The sequence below is a fragment of the Mesoplodon bidens genome (genome assembly GCF_964165515.1).
Source record: "Mesoplodon bidens genome assembly, chromosome: 18".
Classification (NCBI taxonomy): Eukaryota; Metazoa; Chordata; class Mammalia; order Artiodactyla; family Ziphiidae; genus Mesoplodon; species Mesoplodon bidens.
In genome coordinates, this window is record NC_138175.1 from 57699838 (window position 1) to 57725977 (window position 26140).

Below are 26140 nucleotides of genomic sequence, written 5' to 3' on the forward strand. Positions count from 1 at the left end.
CGCAGATCCACGGGGTGGGGGATGGAGAGAGGAGTTTCTCTGTCTCTTTTCCCAATCCAGGAAGTTCTTCCTGGTGTCTGGCTGCAAGCCCTCTTGCTGCACCAGGAGCCCCAGTTGTGCCAGGTCCCCAACCCCGGCATCTGATGTGAATCCGCCCTTGATGCCCTCTGGTCCCAGCACGCTTCCCTGGCTGGACAAGAGAGGAGGCAGATGGGTGGGCACCCCACCCATGCACCCCTGTCCCCCAACGTATGCCCCTGCCTGGATGCTTCCCTACAGCCTGCCGCCCCCAGGCCGGCTCCCAAGTGGGTGTTTGCAGTTGGACGCCCTCCCTCCTGCCTGCCACCGCCCTTCTCCCCAGGCCTCAGCCGCCGGCCAGCCCCCTCCCCACCCCCCCTCCTATCCCCTGCTGCCTCCTCGGCAGCCTCTCTTCCTCCTGGCAGAGCGTCCAGCCCCTGCCTGCTCCTCCCCGGGTCCCGGGCGCCTCTGGCAGGAGCCTCCCTCCCTCCCTCCCTCCCTCCTGTGGCCGCTAGCTCCTCCCCTCTCCTGCTTCTCTCCCCGTTCACCCCATCCCTGCCCCGACTCTGCAAACATGAGGGTCTTGGCCTGCCTCCTCGGTGAGTGACCTTTCTCCTCGGGGACTCAGGGGCCTGGGCCCCACCCTCTGACTCCTGAGCTCACCCACTGGAGAGCCTCAGACTTCCGGGGCCTCATCCCTGTTGCTTGGGAGATACAGGACATCTGGCCCTCCCTTGCCTGATCCCCCAGGGAGCCAGCCTCTGGCACCCCCGTCCTACCCTCTTAGGAGCCCCAGAGACCTACCTCCTATCCCCCCCGCCCGCCCCACCAGCCCTGATCCTGTGGGGGGTCACCCATCATTTGACCTTTAGTCAGGCCCCTGGGCGCCTGCCCTGACCTGAGGCATCTGGGGCCCCACCCACCTCAAGGACCTGAACCTCGCCAGGCCCTCGACGCAGAGTCCTGCCTCCCAGCGGCGGGGTTTCTGGTTCAGAGGCATGGGGCCTCACTCTGTACACCCCTCCCACCTCCCTTCCAGTGGCTCTGCTGGGGATCCAGGCTGTTGGTAAGTGGCCCCAAACACTTCTTCCATCTGGCCTCGCTCAGCTGCAGGCCCACCCCGTGCCCGGCCTCACATTCCAAAGGGACCCTGGTCACCCCCATCCGCCTATGACCTCGGGCACCACTTCCCCCAGGACCATCTGGGTGACGGCCTCCTGCTTCCTACGGGGCACCACTGCTCCCCTGGGTACCCAGGAGTCGGGCTCCCCGTTAGCAGCCAGGACACTGGCCTTCCAGTGATGCCCTGCAGGACAGCCCCCAGCCCATACCCTCCCCCTGGCCCCAGGGTCTCCAGGACATCACAGCCTTTCCTCTGTCCTCCGCAGAGCGGCTGCGTCTGGCCGATGGCCCCCACGGGTGCGCGGGCCGCCTGGAGGTGTGGCACGGCGGGCGCTGGGGCACCGTGTGCGACGATGGCTGGGACCTGAGGGACGCCGCCGTGGCCTGCCGTGAGCTGGGCTGCGGGGGTGCGCTGGCCGCCCCTGGAGGCGCCTTCTTTGGGGAGGGCGTGGGGCCCGTGTGGCTGAGCGAGCTGGCCTGCCGGGGCGGTGAGCAGCAACTGGGCCTCTGCCCCCACCGCGGCTGGAAGGCCCACATCTGCTCCCACGAGGAGGACGCAGGCGTTGTCTGTGCAGGTAAGGGGCCCTCGACCCCCTCCAAGGGACATTGCTTCAGAGACAACCCAGGGACCCAAGTCCTCAGCCCAGTAACTCTGAGAATCCAGAAGTCCAGACACCCCACCCCTGACACCCCCTGCAAAGCCAGGACTTAGCACTACGTTGGAGGGCCCAGCCCTGCCTTACTCAGGGCCTGCCCTCTTTATAGCATCTGGGGATTGCATGGCGGGGATATTGACTAGTATCTTCCCAACTGAGAGGGAACTTTGAGGCCAATCAACAAAGCAGTAAAGTACAACTATGAAGTTTACTGTGGGGAGCTCATACAGGCAGGATGGATCTGGTGGGCAGTGATCCATTAATTTGCGGCTGTGCTGCACACCATCGCAAAGGGTGCAGGAAGATCTAAAGGGGCCAACGCTAGAGACAGAATCTGAGTGAATCTGAATCTGAATTCTATCTAGAATCTAGATAGAATATGATCATTATTCCTCATGGACCATTAATTCTCTATGTCAGCAAAAGGCATCCTTCCTGTTTTCATATCAAGACGAAGGCAAGTTGATAGGGAACCAAAAAAAAAAAAAGTTGATAGGGAACCTTTCTGGCTTGGGCGTGTTCCTCGTGAGTGGGCTAAAGCTCAGCCCTGCAAAGAGGGGAGGGGGTAGGGCCGCGGGCCTGAGATGGGGCTGACAAAACAGAGCCAGTGCGGTCCAGCCACACGCTGCTCTCCCGAAGGTCAGCGTGTGTCGGACTCCAGGGATTGGGACGACTCACCTTCAGTCCTGGATGGGGACCCCTGGCCGGGGCTGTCTGGGGAGCTGAGCCCCGGCTCTGAGGAGGCCCCGGTGATGCCTGGTGAGCCCCCCGACACGTGCCCTGTCTCCAGCTTCGGCTGTGAGGGAGAGCGGACGGAGGCCCGTCTCCTCCACAGTCCCGAGGGCCCCTGCCAAGGCCCCCCTCAGACCCCTGGGGACTCTCGGGACTGACCTGCAGCCCCGGGAGGGGCAGCTGCCGATCTCCCTCTCCGCTGTCTCCTCACCCAGCCCCCCGACCAGCCGGGACCCCCCAGAGCGGCTCCCGGAAGAAGAGCCCCCGGCCGCCCAAGCCCGCCAAGTCCACTAGGGCCCCTTTGCTGACTGCGGGAGCCCCCCGCCAGGGTAAGTCCACGCAGGCCTCCCCTCTGCAACAAATCTGGACGGGGTGAGGCGCTAGGCCCCGCTGGACCAAACTGGGACACCCCCAGGTATGGGGGGGCACTGCATCCCCCGGGATTCACAGTCAGGCCCAGGCTCCCCACCCGGTCCGGAGACCCGGGTGTCCACTCCCAGGACCCAGGCCCTTGGCCTGCTCAGATCCTGGCTCTCCCCTTAACAGCCGGCTGGCAGGCCCATCTCAGGCCACTGACACCCCCCACCCCGCGGCTTGAATCCGCGTATCCCCAGCTGCCTCGCACGAGGCCCCTGACTGCCCCTCTCCCCGCCCACCCGCCAGAGCGGCTGCGCCTGGTCTCCGGCCCCCACGGGTGCGCGGGCCGCCTGGAGGTGTGGCACGGCGGGCGCTGGGGCACCGTGTGCGACGACGGCTGGGACCTGCGGGACGCCACCGTGGCCTGCCGCGAGCTAGGCTGCGGGGGCGCGCTGGCCGCCCCTGGCGGGGCCCGGTTCGGCCCGGGCGCAGGGCCCGTGTGGATGGACGACGTGGGGTGCGGAGGCGGGGAGCAGGCCCTGCGGGACTGTCCCCGAAGCCCCTGGGGCCGGAGCAACTGTGACCACAGCGAGGACGCAGGACTGGTCTGCACCGGTACGTGCCCGCCTCCCCAGACCCCTCCTCCAGGGCCACGCCCCCTCCCCACTCGCTGAGGTCACAAGTTTAAGGAGCTCTCCAATCCCCTTCCCTCCCCCTCCCTCCCTCCCTCCTTTCCTTCTCTCTCTCTCTTCTTCCTTCTTACTCATTAAGCCCCATCCACACCGGGCACAGATCCAGCTCTTGCTCTCCTGACTCTTAGGACGCAGCGGGCACAGGGCGGGGGTGGCCCACAGGTGCGGGATGGGAGAGTTCACGGGCTGCAACCACTAGAGGAGCCTCTGCCCGCCTGCCCGCCTGCCCGCCTGCCCGCCTGCCCGCACAGGGGGCGGGAAATGTTTCAGTTGGTGGATGGGAAAGGGGAGAGGGAGCTACAGAGGAAGCTGGGAGCCGGCTCTGGGCCTCCCCCCGACCTGCCTGGCCTCCTGGGTGGATGTCCTCGCGCCACCCTTCATGGATGCAGGACAGAGGCTCAGAGATGTAAAGCAGATGACCCGGAACTTAACTTGACCGCTGTGTCTGTCCCGCTGCACAGATGGATCTGGGTATCTAGCGTGTAGGGTGTGGTGGGGATGGAGCCCAAGGGGACACAGGTCAGGGCACAGATTGGTGGACCAGAGGCAGTGACGGTGGCGCCTCCGTGGGAAGCACGTGGGGGCAGAAATGGGGCCTCTGAAGCCCAGTTCCCAGGAGCTGAGTTGAGTCTCCAGCGGGAGAAGAAGTTGTTGGGGAGAGGAAGTGAACCCCCCATTGAGGGGCCCGGGGGCTTGGTGTCTTACCAACATCTCTGCTCCTCAGGGAAGCCCCGTGAGGGAGCACGTCACTCACAGCTGGGTGATGCAGGCAGGAGTATCTCACCCTCTCTGGCCTGTCCTTTTCTCTAGACACCGACTGCAGGCTAGAGAGATGGACTCCACACTCCCCAGAGGTGACCCAACTCTCACCCCACAAAGACCCAATAGAAATGTACCCCCAAACCAACAAGAGGTTAACATCTAGACTAGTGGTTCTCAACCCCACTCCCTGGATGACATGGAGACATTTCTGGTTGTCATGACTGTGGGGCACTGGGGGTGCTGCCGGCATCTGGGGGGTGGAGCCCAGGGATGCTGCTGGACATCCTACTGTGCACAGGACTGCCCCTCACAGCAGAGAATGACCTGACCCCCGTGTCAGGGGCGCTAAGGCTGAGAAACCTTGCTTTACAGGCTGGAGAAGGCAGCTGGGGAGTGGGCACCTGCTTGGGGAGGTGGGTGGAGGGCATCAGGGCCGGCATCCCCAGGGCTCGTCCCTGGGGAGGCAGGAACATGGGGGGCAGTGGATAGATCACAGTTGGACTCTTGGAGAGCGACTTCTCAGCTCAGTCTTTTCCTCACTTGCAAACTGAAGATGGAATGGCTGCTTTCCAGCCCCATCTTGGGCGTGAAGCGGGACACCACACATAGCCTGTACTTGCTCACCCATCCTAGTCACCTGAGCATGAGGCTAGGATCCACTCACCCATCCTAGTCACCTGAGCACGTGGCCTGTACCTGCACATCCATCCTGGTCACCTGCATGCGTACCTCAGTACCTGCTCATCCATCACAGTTTCCCGTCTCTCTGTTCTCCCTCTCCCCACGTCCAGGCCCGGCCCCCAGGCTGCGTCTGGCAGACGGCCCCCACGGGTGCGCGGGCCGCCTGGAGGTGTGGCACAGCGGGCGCTGGGGGTCCGTGTGTGACGATGCCTGGGACCTACGGGACGCCGCTGTGGCCTGCCGCGAGCTGGGCTGCGGGGGCGCGCTGGCTGCCCCTGGAGGCGCCTTCTTCGGGGAGGGGGCTGGACCCATCCTCCTGGACGATCTTCGCTGTCGGGGAAACGAGACGGCCTTGCGCTTCTGCCCGGCGCGGCCCTGGGGCCAGCATGACTGTCATCACCGGGAGGACGCTGGGGCCGTGTGTGACGGTGAGGGGGCCCTGGGGGAGAGGCCCGGGAGGGGTGGGAACTGGGGGGTCTTGTGTGTTTTCCTGAGGTGTACCCCAGGGCCCCGCGCTCCCTCCGTCCAGACTGCCCACCTGCCCCATGTCTTGCTTGTCGTGAGACCCCACCTCCATCAGGGGCCCTGGGGTGGCAGGCGTGGGGAACTACCTGTAGCACAGCAGTGGCGGGTGCTCACCTCTCCCCTCTCACGCCCCAGGGATGCCTCTGGGCTATGTCCCTCCCACGGCCCCCGCGGTGGGCAGCCACAGCTCCAGGCCCAGGGAGGCTGCATCCAGGCCCCCGGCCCCCACGGCGAGCCAGGCCCCGCGGATAGCAGGCATTTCACCTCCACCCGCTTCCCCTGCCGCCCCTCAGGAGCCTGGGCCAGAAGCTGGTGAGTCCCTCCTGCTTCCCCCACCCCAAATGTGGGGCTTAGCTGCTGCTGCTGCTGCTGCTTTTTTTTAAGATTCTTTTCCCAGGTAGGCCATTGCAGAGTATTGAGTAGAGTTGCCTGTGCTAGACAGTAGGTCCTTATCACCTCTTTTATATACAGTCGTGTGTATACGTCCATCCCAATCTCCCAAGTTATCCCTCCCCTCCTTATCCCCTGGTAACCGTACGTTTGTTTTCTCTATCCGTGACTCTACTTCTGTTTTGTAAATAAGTTCATTTATACCCCCTTCTTTTAGATTCCACATATAAGTGATATCATCTGATATTTGTCTTTCTGTGTCTGACTTATTTCACTCAGTATGACAATCTCTAGGTCCATCCATGTTGCTGCAGACAGCATTATTTTGTTCTTTTTTGTCGCTGAGTAGGGGTTTAGCTTCTGTTTCCTGCCCCTGCGCCACTCCCCACAGCCCCCAGGTGCCCTCCTTCACTGCTCAGACTGTCTCGGGGAAAGGGAAGGGTGGAGGGGAGGGGACGGAGCCCACGCTCAGAGGCCCCTGCTTGGTTTAATGCTCTGCTCTGGCTGTCTTGAAACTCACAAGGCCGCCTCCTTCTCACAAATATCGAAAGAACTAGTCAGTGATGTTGTTTTAAAATACAGGCTATGGGGGCTTCCCTGGTGGCACAGTGGTTGAGAGTCCGCCTGCCGATGCAGGGGACACGGGTTCGTGCCCCGGTCCGGGAAGATCCCACGTGCCGCGGAGCGGCTGGGCCCATGAGCCATGGCCGCTGAGCCTGCGTGTCCGGAGCCTGTGCTCCGCAAGGGGAGAGGCCACAACAGTGAGAGGCCCACGTACTGCAAAAAAATAAAATAAAATAAAATAAAATATAAAATAAAATAAAATAAAATACAGGCTTTAGGGACTTCCCTGGCGGTCCAGTGGTTAAGACTGTGCTTCCACTGCAGGGGGCACAGGTTGATCCCTGGTTGGGGAACTATGGTCCCACATGCTGTGTGGTGCTGCCAACAGGTGAGACCACTGTCACTGCAGAGATAGTTGGTTTCTCACAATTCCCAAGAGGAGGGGGCACAGCCCGCACATGACGCAGGGCCACGTGGGAAGCACCAGGGTCCAGCAGGAGGCAGAGGGAGCGAGGGGCGACGGTGAGCAAAGCCTGGAGTGTGGCTTCATGGGGAGGAATGGACAAGGCAGGGTGAGATGACTCCGGATGGGCTGGTTCGCATCATATCTGCGGGTTCTGGAGCGTACGGGCTGCCCCTTGTCGGGTACATGCCCTGGGGAGATGGGGCAGGTGGATGGTGGCCGGGGAGTGTGAGCCTGACACGAGGTGGGGGGTGAGGGCTCTGGGTGGGTTGGTTTCATGTGAAGGGCACGCTCCAGTGGTTTCCTGTCTCTGGGAATCAGCAATCCCCCCAGTGTCAGCAAGGCCCCGAGATGTCAAAGCATCAGGTACCGCAAATAAAAAGCCATGATTAATACAGCCACCTCCTCAAGGTTGCCAAAGGCTGAAAATGTGGGAACTTGGTCACTATTAGCAGAGGCCTGCTTCCCCTTTTTCTGAATAATGATAATAATAATGATAACAACTGCCATAGACTCAGCTCTCACTGGCTTACACGACCAGTGCTGTTCCGAGCCCCTTCATCAGGTAAAACTACCCACCACTGGCAGGGTAGGTACCGTCTGGTTTCCACGTTACAAATGAGGCCGCGCAGCTAAAAAGTTGGAAAGCCAGGACTCAAATGAAGGCAATTTGTTCCACAGCCCACTTGCTTTATTTTTTAAAAATTATGGTAAAATATACACAACATAAAATTGACCATTTTAACAACTTTTTGTTTTTCTGGCTGTGCCACACGGCACGCGGATCTTACTTCCCCGACCAGGGATCAAATCTGCGCCCCCTGCAGTGGAAGCGCGGAGTCCTAACTATTGGACTGCCAGGGAAGTCCCATTTTAACCATTTTAAAGCATATAGTTTAGTCGTAAAAAATACACTCATAATGTTGTGCAGCCATCACCACCACCATCTCCAGAATGTTTTCACCATCCCAATCAGATTCCCCAGACCCATTAAACACTCACTACCCTCCCCCCCATCTCCCCAGCCCCTGGCACACACCATTTGATTTTCTGTCTCTGTGAACTTGCCAACCAGGCACTGTGTCTAGATGGAATCGTATAGTATTTGACCTTTTGTGTCTGGCTTATTTCACAGGGCGTAATGTTCTCCCAGTTCATCCACATTGTGGTGTGTGTCAGAATTTCTTTCTTTTTAACGGCTGAATAGTGTTCCATCGTATGGATGGACAACGTTTTGCTTATCCATTCGTCCATTGAGGGACACTCGGGTTGTTCCCACATTATTGCTATTGTGAATAATGCTGCTGTGAATGTTTGCATACAGGTATCTGACTGAATGCCCATTTTCACCTTATTTTGGGTATATCCCTAGGAGTGGGATTTCTGGATCATATGGCAATTCTGAGTTGAGCTTTCCAAGGAACCACGCTTTATCCCTGACTTTTTTTTTTTTTTTTTGGCGTGCCACGAGGCTTGTGGGTTCTTAGTTCCCCAACCAGGGATTGAACCTGGGCCTCGGCAGTGAAAGCACGGAGTTCTAACCACTGGACCGCCAGGGAATTCCCTATCCCTGACTCATTATTCCTGTGCCTGATGCAGACGATGGCACAGCACAGGCCTGGATAAACACTTGCTGCTGGGAAGGAAGGGTGGATGAATGGAAGAAAGATGAAGCGAAGGTGGAGGAAGGTCTGATTCTAATTCTTTGCGTCTCTCCCACCCCAGGGTCCCCCCAGCTGCGCCTGGTGGCCGGACCCAGCAGGTGCTCAGGCCGGCTGGAGGTGTGGCACGGTGGGCGCTGGGGGACCGTGTGTGACGACAGCTGGGACCTGCGGGACTCGGCTGTGGTCTGCCGGGAGCTGGGCTGCGGTGGACCTCGGCAGCCAGACCCTGCTGCCGGCCGCTTCGGCTGGGGCGCTGGCCCCATCTGGCTGGACGACGTGAGGTGTGTGGGGACCGAGGCTTCCCTCGCTGACTGCCCTGCCGCTCCCTGGGGGAAGCACAACTGTGCTCACAACGAGGACATTGGAGTTACCTGCACTGGTAAGGAGGCCCTGGCCATTCGCTGGCTCCGGGAGGGCTTCCTGGAGGAGGGAACGGGAACTAACATTGGCACTAACATCGATTGAGCGCCCACCTCCTAAGCCCCTGCCCATGACCATATTCACACGTCATGATACGTCCAAATTGGTGGATGTTATGCCCATTTTACTGATGAAGACGCTGAGGCACAGAGAGGTTACACAGCAACTAAGCAGCACAGTTGGGATTCTTCCTCCTCTTCCTCCCACCAAGAATCAAGGAAGTCTCCCACCTAGAGGGAAGCTGAAAAGGAAGAGGAAAGGAAGCAGGCATGGGGCACCGGGAGACGGCAAGAAGCCCGTGTGACGGGAGGGCCAGTTGAAGTAGACTCAGGCTTGGCCCGTGTTCATTCACTGGCTGTTATTTATCCAGCGCCAGACGCTGAGCTAGGTATTGGGTCCTCAGAATGCAACAAACGCGACCCTGGCCTTTGAGAGGCTTACAGTTCACTGTGAGAAAGAGACACCCTGACAAATCGCTGCAAACCCGTGTGACACATTGTCATTTGGGAGGTCCCCAAGACCACCCTCGGGTTCCGAAGTTTTCTAGAAGGATTCACAACAATCAGAAAAGCTGTCTCGCAGTCCAGTGGTTAAGACTTCGCCTTCCATCGCAGAGGGTGTAGGTTCAATCCCTGGTTGTGGAGCTAAGATCCCACATGCCTCGCAGCCAAAAAACCAAAACATAAAACAGAAGCAATGTTGTAACATTCAATAAAGAGTTTTTAAATGGTCCATATTAGGACTTACCTGGTGGCACAGTGGTTAGGAATCCGCCTGCCAATGCAGGGGACACGGGTTCAATCCCTGGTCCGGGAAGATCCCACATGCTGTGGAGCAGCTAAGCCCGCGCTCCACAACTACTGAGCCCACGAGCCACAACTACTGAAGCCCTCACGCCTACAGCCCGTGCTCCGCCAGAAGAGAAGCCACCGCGATAAGAAGCCCGCGCGCTGCAACGAAGAGTAGCCCCTGTTTGCTGCAACTAGAGAAAGCCCAAGCACAGCAACGAAGACCCAACGCAGCCAAAAATTTAAAAAGTCAGTTGAGGGAAGAGGCACGTGGGGCTGGGTCCAGGAGAGACCCTTGTGGAACTTCCTCACTTAATTCTCCCAGCAACGACGCATGACAACGCACATGAAGTATTGCCAACCAGGGACGATCTCCCAGCCTTGGCATCAAAGTGTTTATAGGAGCTCAGTCATGAGATGTGGCTGGTGGCCCACTGGTGGCCCATAAGTCACAGTGTTAGCAGAGATGATCTGGGTGGCTCTGGCCCCACAGGGAAACAACACACTCTTACCAGGCAGGACGTTGAAAGGGCTTGGAGCTTCCCCCCGGCAGCCAGGGGCAAAGGGCCGAACCTTTCTTTGGACAAGATTAACCCTTGTCCTGCATCAGTAACCCTTGGCATTGCCCATGCTGTCTGCCGCCTTCCCTGTGCTGATCAGAAAGATGTAAGGTCAGCTGTGGCAGCTGGGAGGATGGAGTCAACCATTCTGCCTGAAGCTAAGGCACTTTCCCCTTTCCCTCCCCTCCTGAGGGCCACGGGAGCCACAGAAGGGTTTTGAGCTGGGCAGTGGCCTGGTACCACCCTGGTGGGGCGGTGAGAGCTGGGCACGGGGTGTGGGGGAAGACCAGTCAGAGGGCACAGGAAGCCAGGCAGTGGCTGGGCAGATGGAGAGGATGGGTCAGTGTGAGGGGGTGAAGGGGGGCAGTCACATCATGATTGTAAGTGCCCAGAGGTGGGATGGTGCCGGCTGTGGCTGGCCACCGTATGCCCCAGGTCTGGCACAGGGCCTGGCTCGGAGGAGATGCTTTGTAAACATCTGTGATGTGAATGAATGCATGGGAACTTGGTGGTTGTCTGTAGCGGGAGATGAGAGAGATGGAGGGGCCTGGTCGGACAGTCACGGTGTCTGCTGTCTCCCCTGTCCTCCCCTCCTGTCTGCCAGGACCCCCCGGCCTGGACTCCATCTCAGACCCCTTCAGTTGGAGCTGGATCCCTGGCCTGGGTAGAGACCCGGATGCCTGGCTCCCGGGGGAGCTGGCCACCAAGCCCTCTGCGAGGCGGACCCCTGGCGTTCCTGAGAAAACCACCACCAAGGCCCCAGGGAAGATACCCAAAAGCACGAAGAAGTGGGTGACCAAAATCGCAAAGAGACCGACCACTCAGCCCCCCATGATACCAACCACTAAGCACTCCAGGGCCACGGGCACCCAGAGTCCCCCAGAACTGACCTCACTGACCACCACCACTCCAACCACTGAGGCCTCCCGAGGACCGACCTCTGAGTTTACCACCAGGCTGACCACGGAGGCCCCTCACAGGCTGACCTCACACACCACCGACAGGCGGACTCCCCGGGCCCCCCGGGAACGGACCTCTAAGACCCTGGCAACACCGACCACCCAGGGCCCCCGAGAACTGACCTCTGAGGCCACCATGGAGCCATCGGCCGAGATCCCAGGAGTAGGTACTCCAGAGTCCTCCAAAGACCCAGCCCCCTCCCCCACTGGGGCATCAGGTGAGAGGAAGGAACGTGGAGGGTGAGGCTGACCCCTCCTAACCCCTGCTGACCCCTCCTGATCTGGGCTGTCTACCAGCAGGCCTGTTCCGGGTTCGTCTGGCTGATGGGCCCAACCGGTGTGCCGGGCGGCTGGAGGTGTGGCACGCTGGACGCTGGGGGACAGTGTGTGATGACAGCTGGGATCTGCGGGATGGCATGGTGGCCTGCTGGGAGCTGGGCTGCGGAAGGGTTCAGCCCCGAGTGGGTAAAACCCACTATGGCCCTGGCACCGGGCCCATCTGGCTGGATGACGTGGGCTGCAAGGGAAGTGAGGCATCGCTGAGTGACTGCCCCACTAGGGCCTGGGGACAGCACAACTGCGACCACGAGGAGGACGTGGGGCTCACCTGCACTGGTACGGTGCGGGGGCGGGGGGTCAGTGGCCAAGGAGTCAGGGTGGCATGGGGGTGGGGACCCAGAGTCACTCCAGGAGATTCGGGAAGGGGACTTCGGAGCAACAGCAAGGACCTCTGAGACGGGTCGGGGCTGTCCCCTTCCCCAATTTCTCCCAAGGCTATGCAGATGAGGAAGACTATCCCCCCTGGACCTGGGACCCCACCTCAGGAGAGGACCTGGCCAAGGGGACCACCGCTCCAGCGGTGCCTGCACACACTCTCTCCTGGGGCACCGCTGGGAGCCCAGGGGCCCCCTCCCCAGCGACGAGGCGCCTTCCAAGCACAGGTGAGGGGCATGGCTGGGGTGGGGAGGGGCCCTCCATAAACCTCTGTGCATTTCCCTGCCGGGCTTCCAGAAAGATCCTCCTAAATGAGCTGGCCTGGGTCTCAGAGACCCCAGACAGGTTTTCCTCGGCTCCAGAGACCCTAAGAACATTCCCTTCTTGGACTCGGCAGTGGCACTGTCCTCCAGAGCCTAAAGGAGACCCCATCCCCACCCACTGCGGTGTGATTCGCGGAGAATCCGACCAGGCTCAGCAAAGCCCCGGCCCGCAGCCCTCCTGCAAAGCAAACGGGGCCTTGGGAGCCCGTGCCCCTCGATCCAGAGCCTCGATGGAACTCCCCCCAGACCTCACAGCCCAGGCCCACCCTGTCACCACGTTGTCTCCCCACCCCAGCCCCTCAAACCTGTTCTCCCAGCTCACGCTCTGGTCAGGGTCGGGCTGTGGCTCAGAGGTGGGGTGGGGACATCCAGGTCGAGGGTTCTGTCCTCAGCCTGACCCCCTTCCTCTGGCCAGTGGGAGCAGCCTCCAGCCCCTCAGCTCCGTCCCCCTCTGTCTTGCTGTCGCCTGCTTCCCTCCTTCCATCTCTGCTGCCAGGGGCCTTGACCCCCCTCAGATGTTGCCCATTTCTCTACTTTCCTCCGCGCGCGCGTGTGTGTGTGTGTGTGTGTGTGTGATCTCTGTCCCATCCGTGCTCAGGGTCTCTCTTGATCACCCTCTGTTCCTCTGACATTCTCTCTCTCTCTCTCTTTGGCCTCGCCCGCGTGGCACACACAGTCTCAGTTCCCTGACTAGGGATGAACCCGCGCCCCCTGCAGTGGAAGCGCAGAGTCTTAACCACCAGACCCGCCAGGGAAGTCCCAAAGGAATTTATTTTATTTTATTTTATTTTTATTTTTTTATTTATTTATTTATTTATTTTTTTTGCGGTATGCGGGCCTCTCACTGTTGTGGCCTCTCCCGCTGCGGAGCACAGGCTCCGGACGCGCAGGCTCAGCGGCCATGGCTCACGGGCCCAGCCGCTCCGCGGCATATGGGATCCTCCTGGACCGGGGCACGAACCCGTATCCCCTGCATCGGCAGGCGGACTCTCAACCACTGCGGCACCAGGGAGGCCCTATTTTATTTTTTTATTTAAAAACTTTTATTTATTTATTTTTCCCTCTCTTTTCCCTTTCAATTTCTCACCCTCCTCATCTCACTTTTTTTTTCACCACCCATTTCTTTCTCATCCCCTTTCTAATTTTTTTCTTTCCTTATCAAGTTCATACTCCCATCATTTCTATTTCTCTCTTTATTTCCCCACAGTCAACTTCTCTTTATCTTTTCCCCTCTGCGTCTGGCTCTTTTTTCTTTCATTTTCCATTTCTCACCCCCCCACCCCCACCCCGTATCTATGTCTCACTGTGCTTCATGGCCACTTTCTCTTCATCTCTTCTCCTGTGTCCTCCTCTTTTTATTTACATTTTCAGTTTCTCACGCTCATCGTCTCTGTTTCTCACTATTTTTCACGGTCGGTTTATCTTTTCAGCTCCGTGTCTCTTTTTTCTTTCTCTTTCTCTGCCCCTCCTCGTCTCTATGCCTCATCAGCCTCTCTCACCATCTTTCTAATTTTTTCTCCAAGTCCACACCCCGTCACCCCTGTTTCTTCCTGTTTTTCACGGCCAGTTTCTTTCTTTCCTCTCTGAGTCTTCCTTTTTCTTTCACTCTCAATGCCGCGCCCTCTGCTCCGTTTCCCACTCAACCTCCCCCCAGCCCAGGGTCGGTTCTCCCCTCAGCTTTTTCTCCGTCTCCTCATCCTTCTCGCTGACTCTCCATCCTACCATTTCCCGCGTGGCGGCTTCTTCCCCCAGCTCTCCCGACCCCGTCCCCCCGCGACGGCCGCTCGCTCCCCCCAGGTGTCGCTGCTTCTGCTCCCTCTCCGCAGGACCCCGCCCCTCGCGCCTTTTCCCGCCTTTTTCACAAGCTCAACACGCATGCGCACTCCGAGGGCCCGTTGTGAGAGGGGCGGGGCCTCGGATGGAGGGGTGGGCAGGGCAGGCTTCAATCGCCCCGCGCCGTGTGACGTCACAGGCGCGGTGCGCCTCCTGATTGGCCGGCTGGCCCACGCCGCGGCAATAAAAGCGGGTGAAGAGAGCGGTGATTCCATAGCGTGGCGTCCGCCTCGGTCTGGTCTCGTGCCGGCGGAGAGGGAAGGGGGGCGAGGAGCAGGCATTGGAGGTACGGGGATTTGGGGTGGGGGGCACCCGAGCTGTGAGTTAGGGCTCAGTTTCCAGAGGTGATGCTCCTCGGTGCAGTGTGGCCAGGATTTCTGAGCCTTTGTTCTCTGCAGCCCGGCGCCACCTCCCTTATCCCGTAGCGCCCCCTCGTGGCGGAGAAGTCATGCTGGGTGCGAGGCACAAATAAATACAGAACTAGGAATTACGTGATGGAAATCTCAGGAGTCACGTGTACAACCTTAGTAATGGGAAGACTTGGAGGGAGGTGCGGGGTGGCGTGGGGAGAGGGGAAACCACAGACAGGAATTCCTATCCTCGTTAGCAAGGTGGCCTTGAGAAAAATGACTGCTTCTTTGAACCTCAGTTTCTTCCTCCGGAAAAAACGAAAACCGGAGCTCCAAGGTCCCTGGAAAGAGTCAAGGAGAACTCACTGTGCCAGGCACGCATGATTCCACCTGGGTGACATAGGTCCTGGTGTTGCCCCTGTGTTTCAGGTGGGGGAAAAATGAGGCTCAGAGAAATTAAACTTTAACTCAGGAGCCATTATTGAGATCCATTTTAAACGATTTCGCGCACAGTTTGCTCGCTGGATTGGAAAAGATTCTGGGATAACAAGTCATTTCAAGAGTGAATTCTGTAGTACAGCTCGCTGGGTTCCAGCTGTACCTGCGCTGGGATTAATTAGAACAACGAGCTGGGTGACCTCAGGTCCCAATCCAATGAGCAAAATGTGTGTGAAATCATTTAAAACCGCAAAACATTGGTTGTTAAAAGTTATTTACCATAAATGAGCAACAGCTGCAGGATCCCAGGGACGGAGTGATTATTTCTAGTAGAGCAATTGGGAAAGACCTCGCAAAAGAGATGGTGTCATTTTCCCCAGCAGACACCAGGAGGAAGGGGATTCACAGAGGAGCAGAGGCTGGAGTTGAGGAATTGCATTGCCTGTTGAGAGCACGTCGTCTCTGCTAGACTTCTAGCTGTCTTGTGTTTGGCTATGTCAGTTTCTGTTGTTGCCATAACACCACCACACATGAGGGGCTTAGACAACACACGTTTATTATTTTGCAGGTCTGGAGGTCAGAAGTCCCACATGGGTATCACTGGCTAGAATCAAAGTGTCAGCAGGGCTGTGTTCCTTCGGAGGCTCTGGGGAGGATCGTTCCCGTGCCTTTTCTAGCTTCTAGAGGCCCCTCCGTTCCTTAGCGCATGGCCCCTTCCTCCATTTTCAAAGCCAGCAATGCTGCATCTATCTCTCTGGTCCTTCTTTTGTCTTTACATCCTTTTTTGTTTGTTTGTTTTTGTGGTACGCGGGCCTCTCACCATTGTGGCCTCTCCCATTGCGGAGCACAGGCTCCAGACGCGCAGGCTCAGCGGCCACGGCTCACGGGCCCAGCCGCTCCGCGGCATGTGGGATCTTCCCGGACCAGGGCACGAACCCGTGTCCCCTGCATCGGCAGGCGGACTCTCAACCACTGCGCCACCAGGGAAGCCCTGTCTTTACATCTTTGTCACTTCAGCCGGGATAGATTCTCTCATTTTAAGGATTTGTGTGATTAGATTGGGTCCGTTCGGATTAACATAGGATAATCTCTTCATTTCCAGTTCTGGACCCATAATCATATCTGCAGAGTCCCTTTTGCTAGGAAAGGTAACATATTCACAGGTTCTGGGGATTAGGGCTTGGACATCTTTGGGGAGCGTTATGCTGTCTACCACGGGATCTGTGTTGTAGAGACTTAGTAGAGACTTTTTACATACTTGTTGAATGAATGAATGAATGAACCAGTGAGAGACCACTGTGTAAGTCTAGAGAGAGTGTACAGGAGATGAAGCTGGAAGCTTATGAAGGTTGGATTCTCACTGTCTATTTCACTGAAGCAAAATTTCTTGAGGCTTCCTGGATGATAGAATTTGGAGACGCAGACATTAATTCATGTCTGAAATGTTTGCTGTGTGGCAGGCATGAGTACTAACCCCTGGCAACATAGCAGTGATGATCACAGCAAGGGAGGGGGAAGGGAGGGCTAAGTGTTGTAATTTAAAGTAGGATGATCAAGAGATGACTTACTAAGAAAGTGCCATTTAAGTGACAGCCTCAAGAAGGAGAGGGGGGAAGCCATGCGAATATCTGGTTGGAGAGTGTTCTGTAGAGAGCGGACAGCATGTGCAAAGGCCCTGAGGTGGGGCTGTGCTTAGCTGGTTCAAGAAACAGCAGCAAGGTCCGTGGGGCGGGAGTGAGGTGGTTGATGGGGATGATGGCAGGAGGTGAGGTCTGTGGTCCGTTGTAAAGACGTCTGCTGTGATGGGGAGCCTGGAGAGAGCTAACAGAGCCTTCCAGACAGAGGGAGCAGCATGTGCAAAGCCCCTGAGGTGGGACTGTGCTTAGCTGGTTCAAGAAACAGCAGCAAGGTCAGTGGGGCGGGAGTGAGGTGGTTGATGGGGATGATGGCAGGAGGTGAGGTCTGTGGTCCATTGTAAAGACGTCTGCTGTGATGGGGAGCCTGGAGAGAGCTAACGGAGCCTTCCAGACAGAGGGAGCAGCATGTGCAAAGGCCCTGAGGTGGGGCTGTGCTTAGCTGGTTCAAGAAACAGCAGCAAGGTCAGTGGGGCGGGAGTGAGGTGGTTGATGGGGATGATGGCAGGAGGTGAGGTCTGTGGTCCATTGTAAAGACGTCTGCTGTGATGGGGAGCCTGGAGAGAGCTAAAGGAGCCTTCCAGACAGAGGGAGCAGCATGTGCAAAGGCCCTGTGGTGGGACCTTGGGAGACCAGCAAGAATGCTGGCCTGGCGGGAGTGGAGTGAGCCAGGCAGGGGGAGAGTGATCGGGGATGAGGCCAGTGTCTGGGTTTTATTCTATGTGCAGAAACCCTTGGCGTTTTAAGCACTTTAAGTTATGGAGGACGTGATCACATGTATTTTCTTTCTTTTTTGGGGGGTTGGGGGGGGCGCGCCTTGCGGCATGTGGGATCTTTGTTCTCCGACCAGGGATCAAACCCGTGCCCCCTCCAGTGGAAGTGCAAAGTCCTAACCACTGGACCGCCAGGGAAGTCCCCCACTAGTATTTTCAAAGCAGTCGCTCAGGATGCCGCAGCGGGGTGGATGTAGGTGTAAGAGTGCATGCAGGGAGACCAGAAGGTCCATGCAGACACGACGGTGGCCTCAACCAGGGTGGCAGTGGAGACTGAGAGAAGTGCAGGTGTTCAAGCTACATTCCGGGGGTTGAGCTGGTGGGTTTGAGTGATGCGTTGGGTGCGAGGGTTGAGGAGACAGAGGGAGGTAGGGAATGGGGACCCGCCTTTTACTGGACCAGGGAACGCTGCGGGGTGGGCACACAGGATCCAGAGTGGGAATATTAAGAGCTCCATTAGTGATGCATTTGACACACCCAAGTGGAGACATGAGATATGCAATCCTGGAGCTCCAAGGAGCGCCTGGGAGGAGGGAATTTGCAGCTGCGGGAATGGATGAGGCTATGCAGATGGACAGCCATGTCTAATGGAGTTTCCACACCCAGTGGGGAGGTGGCATGACTCGTGGACTCGGGATATCGCTGTATGTCATGGCTGCACAGAGGGGAGGGCATCCAAGATTAAATGCCAGGTTACATTTAGAGGTTGCATGGTAATAGAACATCAATAATAGCTAATGTTCATTGAATAATCTCCGTGTGCCAGGCACCATCTAAGTGCATCCCATGGTTGTTTGTCTTTTTTGGCCGCATCGTGTGGCATGTGGGATCTTAGTTCCCCGACCAGGGATCGGACCCGGGCCCCCAGCAATGAAAGTGTGGAGTCCTAACCACTGGACCACCAGTGCAAAGTGGTTCCCCAAAGTGCATACCATGGTTTAACTCACCTCCTCCAGTGGAACATTATGAGATGAGTACTATCCTTATCCCCATTTTATAGGTAGGGAAACTGAGGTCCAGAGAGATCAGGACAGCATAAGGGCAGAGCTTGGATTCAAACTGCAGAATTCACACTCATAACCACTCCAGCCACGGAGACTGGGAAGAAGCCTATGATGGAATTAGCTCTGAAGAACCCAGGAAGCATAGAGCAGGGTGTAACCTCCTCAAGGGGAAGCAGGGAGTGGCCTTGGAATCAAATTCTAAATAAAAGCTCACCAGGGAAGGAGTGAGGTGAGACCCAGGAGGTCTACCCCCAGAGGGAAGAGGTCCTCATTCAGAAGCAGATAGACCTGCTGGGTCTGAAACCCAGTGCTGCTCTTAGTTGTGAGACCTTAGGAAAATTCCTTGCCCTCTCTGGGCTTCAGTTTGGTCATCTGTAGCGAAACTGCAGCTTCTTTGCCCACCAGCTCCCCATGAGATTGCCAAAAATGTAAAATGTCTCTCAGCGGCAAGGATGAGGGATAAAGGCGGGCAGTCTGACAACATCTAGAGAGATGCCTTCCGCACGGCAGTCCCACAATTAGGCGTTGAGCAATTCTCAGTCCTGAAGAATCCACTGCAGCAAAACATTGGCCACAACCGAACCGCCCGTCCACAGGGACATAGATAAATCGGCAGTTGTGCGTTCATACGATAGAATATTACAGGGTTAAAAAAAAGAAGGAACTAGAGTTACATGCATTTAACTGAAAGGACAGCTTATCACTTGCCAGCCCTGCGACCCCATGGAGTAGGTGCCATCACGATACCCATCGTACAGGTGAGGAAACAGAGTCGTGGAGAAGTGAAGTGACTTGCTCAGCCAGCTAGGAAGGAACGCAGCCAAAAAGCAGGCTGTGAGAAGGTGTTTGCTGTATATATGTGTATGTGCAGTCTTTCTAGTTGTAGGAAGCTAACACATGTGGCAACAATATAGCATTAGGGAGTCCCACCTGTATAGCTAAGGTGTAAAGGCATGCTTGGGAACTGTTAACTAAAGGCTTCTCTGACAAAGGGAAGGGATGTGATTGGGCCTCGCAAGGGCTGTAACTCTGCAATGCTGCTTCCTTTTTTTCGATGTATATTTTAATTAAAAAATCGAATCGATCACACACTAACGGACCATGAATGAGAATGTGGCCATATCTTAGAGCACATTTTGAGTACACACGGACCCAGGGAGTATGCCTGCACTTGGTGGGCTGACTTTTTTTTTTTTTTTTTGCTGTGTTGGGTCTTCTTTTCTGTGCGAGGGCTTTCTCTAGTTGTGGCAAGCGGGGGCCACTCTTCATCGCGGTACGCAGGCCTCTCACTATCGCGGCCTCTTTTGTTGCGGAGCACAGGCTCCAGACGCGCAGGCTCAGTAGTTGTGGCTCACGGGCCTAGTTGCTCCGCGGCATGTGGGATCCTCCCAGGCCAGTGCTCGAACCTGTGTCCCCTGCATTAGCAGGCAGATTCTCAACCACTGCACCACCAGGGAAGCCCCAAGGGCTGACATTTTAACAGGAAGACAGCTTCAATTTTGTGTTCTTAATGGAGTCCTCCTAAAACCCAGCATCTTGGAAAGAAATCTTCACAACACTGTTATTACTCAGTTCTCCCCATATCTCTCAAGGTGGCAAGGATGGTTATGAGCCTTCTTGGACGTGGGCCACACCTTCAGGAGAGGTCCCAGCCAAGGGGACCCCCACCGCAGGCATACCTGGACCCCCTGGCACCACTGGCACCATCAGGAGCCCAGGCCATCCCTCTCTAGCTCCAAGGGTCCGTGGAGATACAGGTGAGACGTGTGGCTGGGGCGGGGGGGGCGGGGTGTTTGTGTGGTGGGATGAGAGGTGGACTCCAGATTTCCCCATGGTGACCCAACTCTCACCCTAGAGAGACCAGGCAGAAATATATCTTGAGACAAGGGGTTATTATCTATACCAGTGGTCTTCAACTGGGGGCAACTGGCAACATCCGAAGACATTTTGGGTTGTCATGACTGGGAGCAGGGAGGCTACTGGTACCTGGTGGGTAGAGGCCAGGGATGTTGTTACACATCCTCCGGTGCGCAAGGTATCCCCCACAGCAAAGAATCATCCAGCCCCAGATGTCAACAGTGCCAAGGGTGAGAAACCCTAACCTATACCATGTAAGTCACTCTGACAAATAAGAAAATGATAGGAAATCCTATAAGAGAATGGGCAAAAGATACAAACAGGTGATTTGAAGAAGAGGAAGCCCAAATGCCCAACGAGTATATCTAGAAGTGCTCACATTCATCATGAATCAGAAAATTCAAATTAAAACAAAAAAAATAAAAAAAATAAAACAATGACGAGCATGGAAAAAAGTTTGAAAGGTAGATAATACCAAGTGTAGGTGAGGGTGTGGGGAGACAGGCATCCCCACTGGCTGTAGCAATTCGATAAACACAACCTAGTGGTGTTTAGTGAAATTAAATATGATTATACGTTATCACCCAGCAATCCTGCTCCTAGATCTATATTCCAGAGAAATTCTTGCACAGGCTTATAAGGGAATATGTGTGAGGATGTATTAGGGAATTGGAGGCAAGTTAAGTGTCCAACAGTAGGGTAACAAAGAAGAGAAATGCAATGGTTACACATGATGGAATTCTATGCAATAGCAATGACGAGCTATATCCACAGCAACATGGATAGGTATGAAAAACATAATACTGAGGGGAAGGTCAAACAGAATGAGATTTCCAGCAGAATATTATTTGCAGAAACTAAAAGCACAAACACAAAAATACACATAAAAAAAATAAAAAAAATTAAAAAATTAAAAAAAAAATACACATACACTTATATATTAACCTAAACACATCTATGCATTCTGTATTGTTTAAGATCACACATATGTTTAAGGCCATACGTGAAACACATTAGAGTGGAGGTACCTATGGGAGAGGACGAGGGGATGGAGATTGGGGTTAAAGAGGAGAAAAAGTAAGATAAAACAAGAGAAGGCATTGCAGGGACTATTAATGACAACATACAGTGGGGTATGAGTAGCTTAGCTCTCTGCACCTTGGGTCTGAAAAATTAAAAATCAATACCACTCTAGGTTACTGAGTCCCAGTGCTATCGAACTAAGCTGAGATCCTTGAAATAATAACTAGGAACAGTTAACATTCATCAAGCAATATACCATGTGTCAGGCACTATTTTATGCACTTTATATGTATTACTCTTTAACATATTTATATGTGTTAATCCTCGTAGCAGCCACATGAGCCCTACATGAATGATGTAAGTGCTATAATTGTTCCCATTTCACAGATAAGAGAAATTGAGGCACAGACATCAATGACTATGGCAGTATAAACAGTCATAAGAATGCTTATGTGCTAGGCATTGTGTAAGTGCTCTGCCCACACACGATCTCTCTGAATCCTCATGATTACTCTACAAGGGAGGTATGTGAATCATCCATGGTTTACAAATGGGGAGGAAACTGAGATTCAAGGCAGTTAAGTAACTTGCCCATGATTACCCAGCTAGGAAGTAATGGAGCCGGGGTTTAAATCCAGGCAGCCTGGCTGGAGGCCAAGCCCTTTACTTAACTGCTCCTTTGACCCTGCAGGGGGACATGATGCACCTCAAAGACGCTGCATAAAAGTGGAATTCTGTTGAGCTGTGCTGTTCAATATGGTAGCTACTGACACAGCTGGCTATTTAAATTTAAGTGAATCAAAAATGTGAAAAAGGAAGGACCTACTGTATAGCACATGGAAGTATACTCAATATTTTGTAATAATCTCTAAGGGAAAAGAGTCTGAAACAGAATATATATATGTGTGTGTGTGTATATATATATATATGAATCACTCTGCTGTACACCTGAAACTAACACAACATTGTAAATCAACTATACTTCAATTTAAAAAATTAAAAAAAAGAAATCCATTCAAAGGTAAAAAAAAAAAATTGAAAAAGGAAACATTTATTCCTTAGTTGAACTAGCTACATTTCAAGTGCTCAGAAGCCACAGGTGACCAGTGGCTACCATACTGGACAGCACAGAACATTTCCATGACTGAGAAAGTGATACTTAATGGCCTAGACTCTGTATGTAAAGGACTTGGGTTCAGATCTTGTCCCTGCAACTTTCAAACTGTCTGTGATCTCGGGCAAGTTACTCCTCTTGGCCTTATTTCTCTCATCTGTAAAAAGAGCTTAAAATTCACATTTACCTGGAAGCAGGGCCTGGAAGAGGGTAAGCGTTCTCATTTTACTCGGGCCTAAAACTTGGGGCATTCCAAACACTTAGTAATGAAGATAAATAAGATCTTAATACCATAGGTTAAAGAACAAATGAATGCAAACACAGTCCACGATGAGCTAAATAAAACTTTAACTAAAGTCAGGATCTGACAAAGCCAATTTTCGGGGGGATTCCAGTGAGGTAGGTTGGATCCTGTCTTGGATCAAAATTTCGACTTTTTGTTCATTGTAGATCTTTTGCCTTAATTTTGATTGTTTAAAAATATGGAGTAAAGAGATTTGTCTTGATTACTGAGATTACCCTTCAGATTCCCCCTCAGGCTATGCACCGTCTCCCACTCCCCTCCCCCTCTTTATGTCCCTTCATCCCATCTCGGCCCTTCCGCCCCCTCTTGCATCCCAGGTACCCCTCCACATCCCGCCTCCCCACTGCCCGCCCATCTCCGCATCTCCCAGAGGGGAGGACGCCAGGTGGCGCCAGGAGACATCCGAGGAGGCCTGGAGGTGGGGCACTAGGGCGGATGAAGTCTGCCGGCGACCCATAACGTCACGAAGCTTTCTGCCTTCCCATTGGTCGGCCCACCCCTAGAAGGCGGACCATGCCGCGGGGTGGGCGGAGCAGACTGACCTCCGCCGGCCGTCTTTCCTCCAACAGGTTCACTGAGGAAACCGTGGCCCGAGCGACGTCTGCGGCCCACAGCGGCCAGGACTAAGCCTCCCACCACTTCCCCAGCTCCCTCCGCCTCGTCAGGGCCCCCAGGCCCTGTCCTGACCTCTGACTCAGCGCCGCAGCTCATCCCCACAGCAGCTTCAACACCGGAGGTCACCTCTGACCCTCCCGCCACTTTGCCGCCCAGCCCAGACCCGGCCTCCTGGATGAACTCTCACCATACCTTGACAACCCCTGGGCTTACCTTGTCCACCCCTGATGCCACCGTGTTTCCAGCGCTGACCCCTGGGCTTTCACCCACTCCACCACCCACCATGCCCAAAGAACTGACCTCTGACCCCTCTGCGCCGGCGGTGGTGACCCGCCTTTCCCCTACCTCAGAGCTGACACCAGAGTCTGACACAACCTCAGTCTGGGACACATCTCCATACCCCAACACAACTCCAGAACCTTCTAGTTTCCCAGACCCTTCCACAAGTCCTCACCCCACTACCATCTCTCACTCCACCGTGACCTCTCACCCTACCACGACCTCTCACCCCACTTCCACCCTTTACCCCACCACGACCCCTCACTCCAAGACCTCTCACCCCACCACGACCTCTCACCCCACCACACCCCCTTATCCTACCATGACCTCTCACCCCACTGCCACCCCTTACCCCACCCCCACCCCTCACTCTACCTCCACCCCTCACCCCACCACGACCCCTCCTCCCATCACCACTGCTCAACCCATCACAACCACTTACCCAACCACAGCCCCTCAACCCACCACGACCCCTCAACCCACCACAACCCCTCAACCCACCACGACCCCTTACTCCACCATGACCTCTCAGCCCACCACAGCCCCTTATCCCACCATGACCTCTCACCCCACTGCCACCCCTTACCCCACCCCCACCCCTCACTCTACCTCAACCCCTCACCCCACCACAGCCCCTCCTCCCATCACCAGTGCTCAACCCATCACAACCCCTTACCCAACCACAACCTCTCACCCCACCACGACCCCGCGACCCACCACGACCCGTCCTCCCATCACCAGTGCTCAACCCATCACGACCCCTTACCCAACCACAACCCCTCACCCCACCACGACCCCGCAACCCACCACAGCCCCTCCTCCCATCACCAGTGCTCAACCCATCACGACCCCTCACCTCACCACCACTGCTTACCCCACCATGACTCCTCACCCCACCTCAACCCCTATGGTCACTGCCAAGTCCCTTCTAACTTCCTTGGGAACAGAACTTCCCTTTCCCTCTTCAGCACCAACAGTCAAGCCCAGCCCACACCCCCAGTTGACCTTCACGGGGGCCCCACACCCCTCCACATCCCAGATGTGGAGCCTGGAGCCCTCTCCAGCAACAGAGTCCAGCCCCTGCAGGCCCTCTCCAGCCCCCAGCATAGGCACACTGTCCACTGAGAACTTCAAACCACCCACAAGCCAGAGCCCCAAAGTAACCTCTCCACCTACCCAGACTCCACACTCAACCTCTGACCCCACTGTGGCCCCTGACCTCCACCTGTCCCCTATGGCCCCCCCCTTGGATCAACCTCCCCCTGACCACCTCACCCTAGGACCAACTCCTGGTCAGAGCCCAGGCCCCCTTGGCCCATGTGAAGCCCCAGTGCCACCTGTAAGGGTCATGGCTTGTGATCCGCCTGCCCTGGTAGAGCTGGTGGCTGCTGTGAGGGATGTGGGTAGCCAGCTACAGAGGCTGACACAGGCCCTGGAGCGGGACCAGCAGGAGCGCCAAGCCCTGGGACTGGGGTTGACCCAGCTGGTGGAGGCTGCCCAGGGTCTGGGGCAGCTGGGTGAGGTTGTAAAGAGACTGGCAGAGGTGGCCTGGCCCCCCAGCACACCTGCACCAACCACTACTACCCCAGAGGAGGAAGAGAGGCCTCTGCGGGGAGATGTGTGACCTTATCTGTGGTCTGAGGGACTTAAGACACTCCCAAACCACAATAGGAAAACCAAAGTATCTAATTAAAAACAAAATGTGAATGATGTTTCTGGGGGACTAGAGGAGGTGGGATCACAAGATTGATCTGTTTGTGAATACAACAGGCACCATGTGAGGTGGTGAGGATGGTGAGGACGATGGTGATAGTCGTGATGAGTATGATGGTGATTATGATGGTGAAGATGAGAATGGCGATAGTGATAGTGAGGATGAAAGTGATGATTGTGATGATAATGGTGGTGATGATGGTGACCATGATGGTGATGATGGTCATGAAGATCATGGTGATGCCTATCCCGATGGTAATGTGATGATAATGATGAAAGTGATGATAATGATTGTGATGGTGATGATAATGGTGGTGATGATGGTGATCATCATGCTAATGATGGTACCAGTGATGGAGATGATGTGATGATGATGGTGATGATGATGGTCATGAAGATCATGGTGATGACTATTGTAATGATAGTGATGATGATAATGGTGATGATGGAGATGATAATGGAGATGATGGTGATGAAGATGATCAGGGTGATGATGGCAGTGATGATCATGATGGTGATAATCATGATGGCAGTGATAATGGCCATGATGAAGCCCCACGAGGGCAGAAATCTTTGTCTTGTTCACAGATGTATGCCCAGCTCCTAGAACAGAGCCTGACACTGAGTGCACCCTCCGTTAATATTTTTTGAATGACGAGTGCATGATAATAATAACTAGTGTTCACTGGGCACCTCCTATGGGTCAGGCTCTGTTTTGAGGGCATTGCGTGCATGATGTCATTTTACCTTCATGAACACGCACTGAAGAGGGTACCTTACCACAGCTCAGCAGGGGGAGGGTGAACTTTGGAG

General features: G+C 55.4%; 1 protein-coding gene across 4 annotated transcripts; it reads left to right on the plus strand.

The window, feature by feature from the left end:
* Positions 1-11: 11 nt before the first annotated feature.
* On the plus strand, positions 12-25324 carry SSC5D (scavenger receptor cysteine rich family member with 5 domains). Of its 4 annotated transcripts, none has more exons than XM_081217924.1 (14): positions 12-617; positions 1058-1084; positions 1407-1715; positions 2436-2555; positions 2744-2857; positions 3192-3500; positions 5131-5448; positions 5681-5857; positions 8688-9005; positions 10999-11571; positions 11651-11968; positions 12127-12294; positions 20015-20179; positions 23290-25324. In XM_081217924.1, the coding sequence occupies exons 1-14, from the start codon at positions 161-163 to the stop codon at positions 25236-25238; spliced, it is 5322 nt and encodes a 1773-aa protein (XP_081074050.1). In that variant the 5' UTR covers positions 12-160; the 3' UTR covers positions 25239-25324. The 4 variants fall into 4 exon arrangements, with proteins under 4 accessions (XP_081074050.1, XP_081074053.1, XP_081074052.1 ...); XM_081217925.1 differs by having other exon boundaries at positions 13-617; positions 11654-11968; XM_081217927.1 differs by lacking the exon at positions 2436-2555.
* Positions 25325-26140: the final 816 nt, after the last annotated feature.

Bases quoted from the DNA above. Each gene is read 5' to 3' on its own strand.
- SSC5D (XM_081217924.1), top strand. From the start codon at position 161: ATGCCCTCTGGTCCCAGCACGCTTCCCTGGCTGGACAAGAGAGGAGGC. The intron at 618-1,057 runs GTGAGTGACCTT...CCTCCCTTCCAG, and splicing joins GGTCTTGGCCTGCCTCCTCG to TGGCTCTGCTGGGGATCCAG. The intron at 5,449-5,680 runs GTGAGGGGGCCC...CTCACGCCCCAG, and splicing joins CGCTGGGGCCGTGTGTGACG to GGATGCCTCTGGGCTATGTC.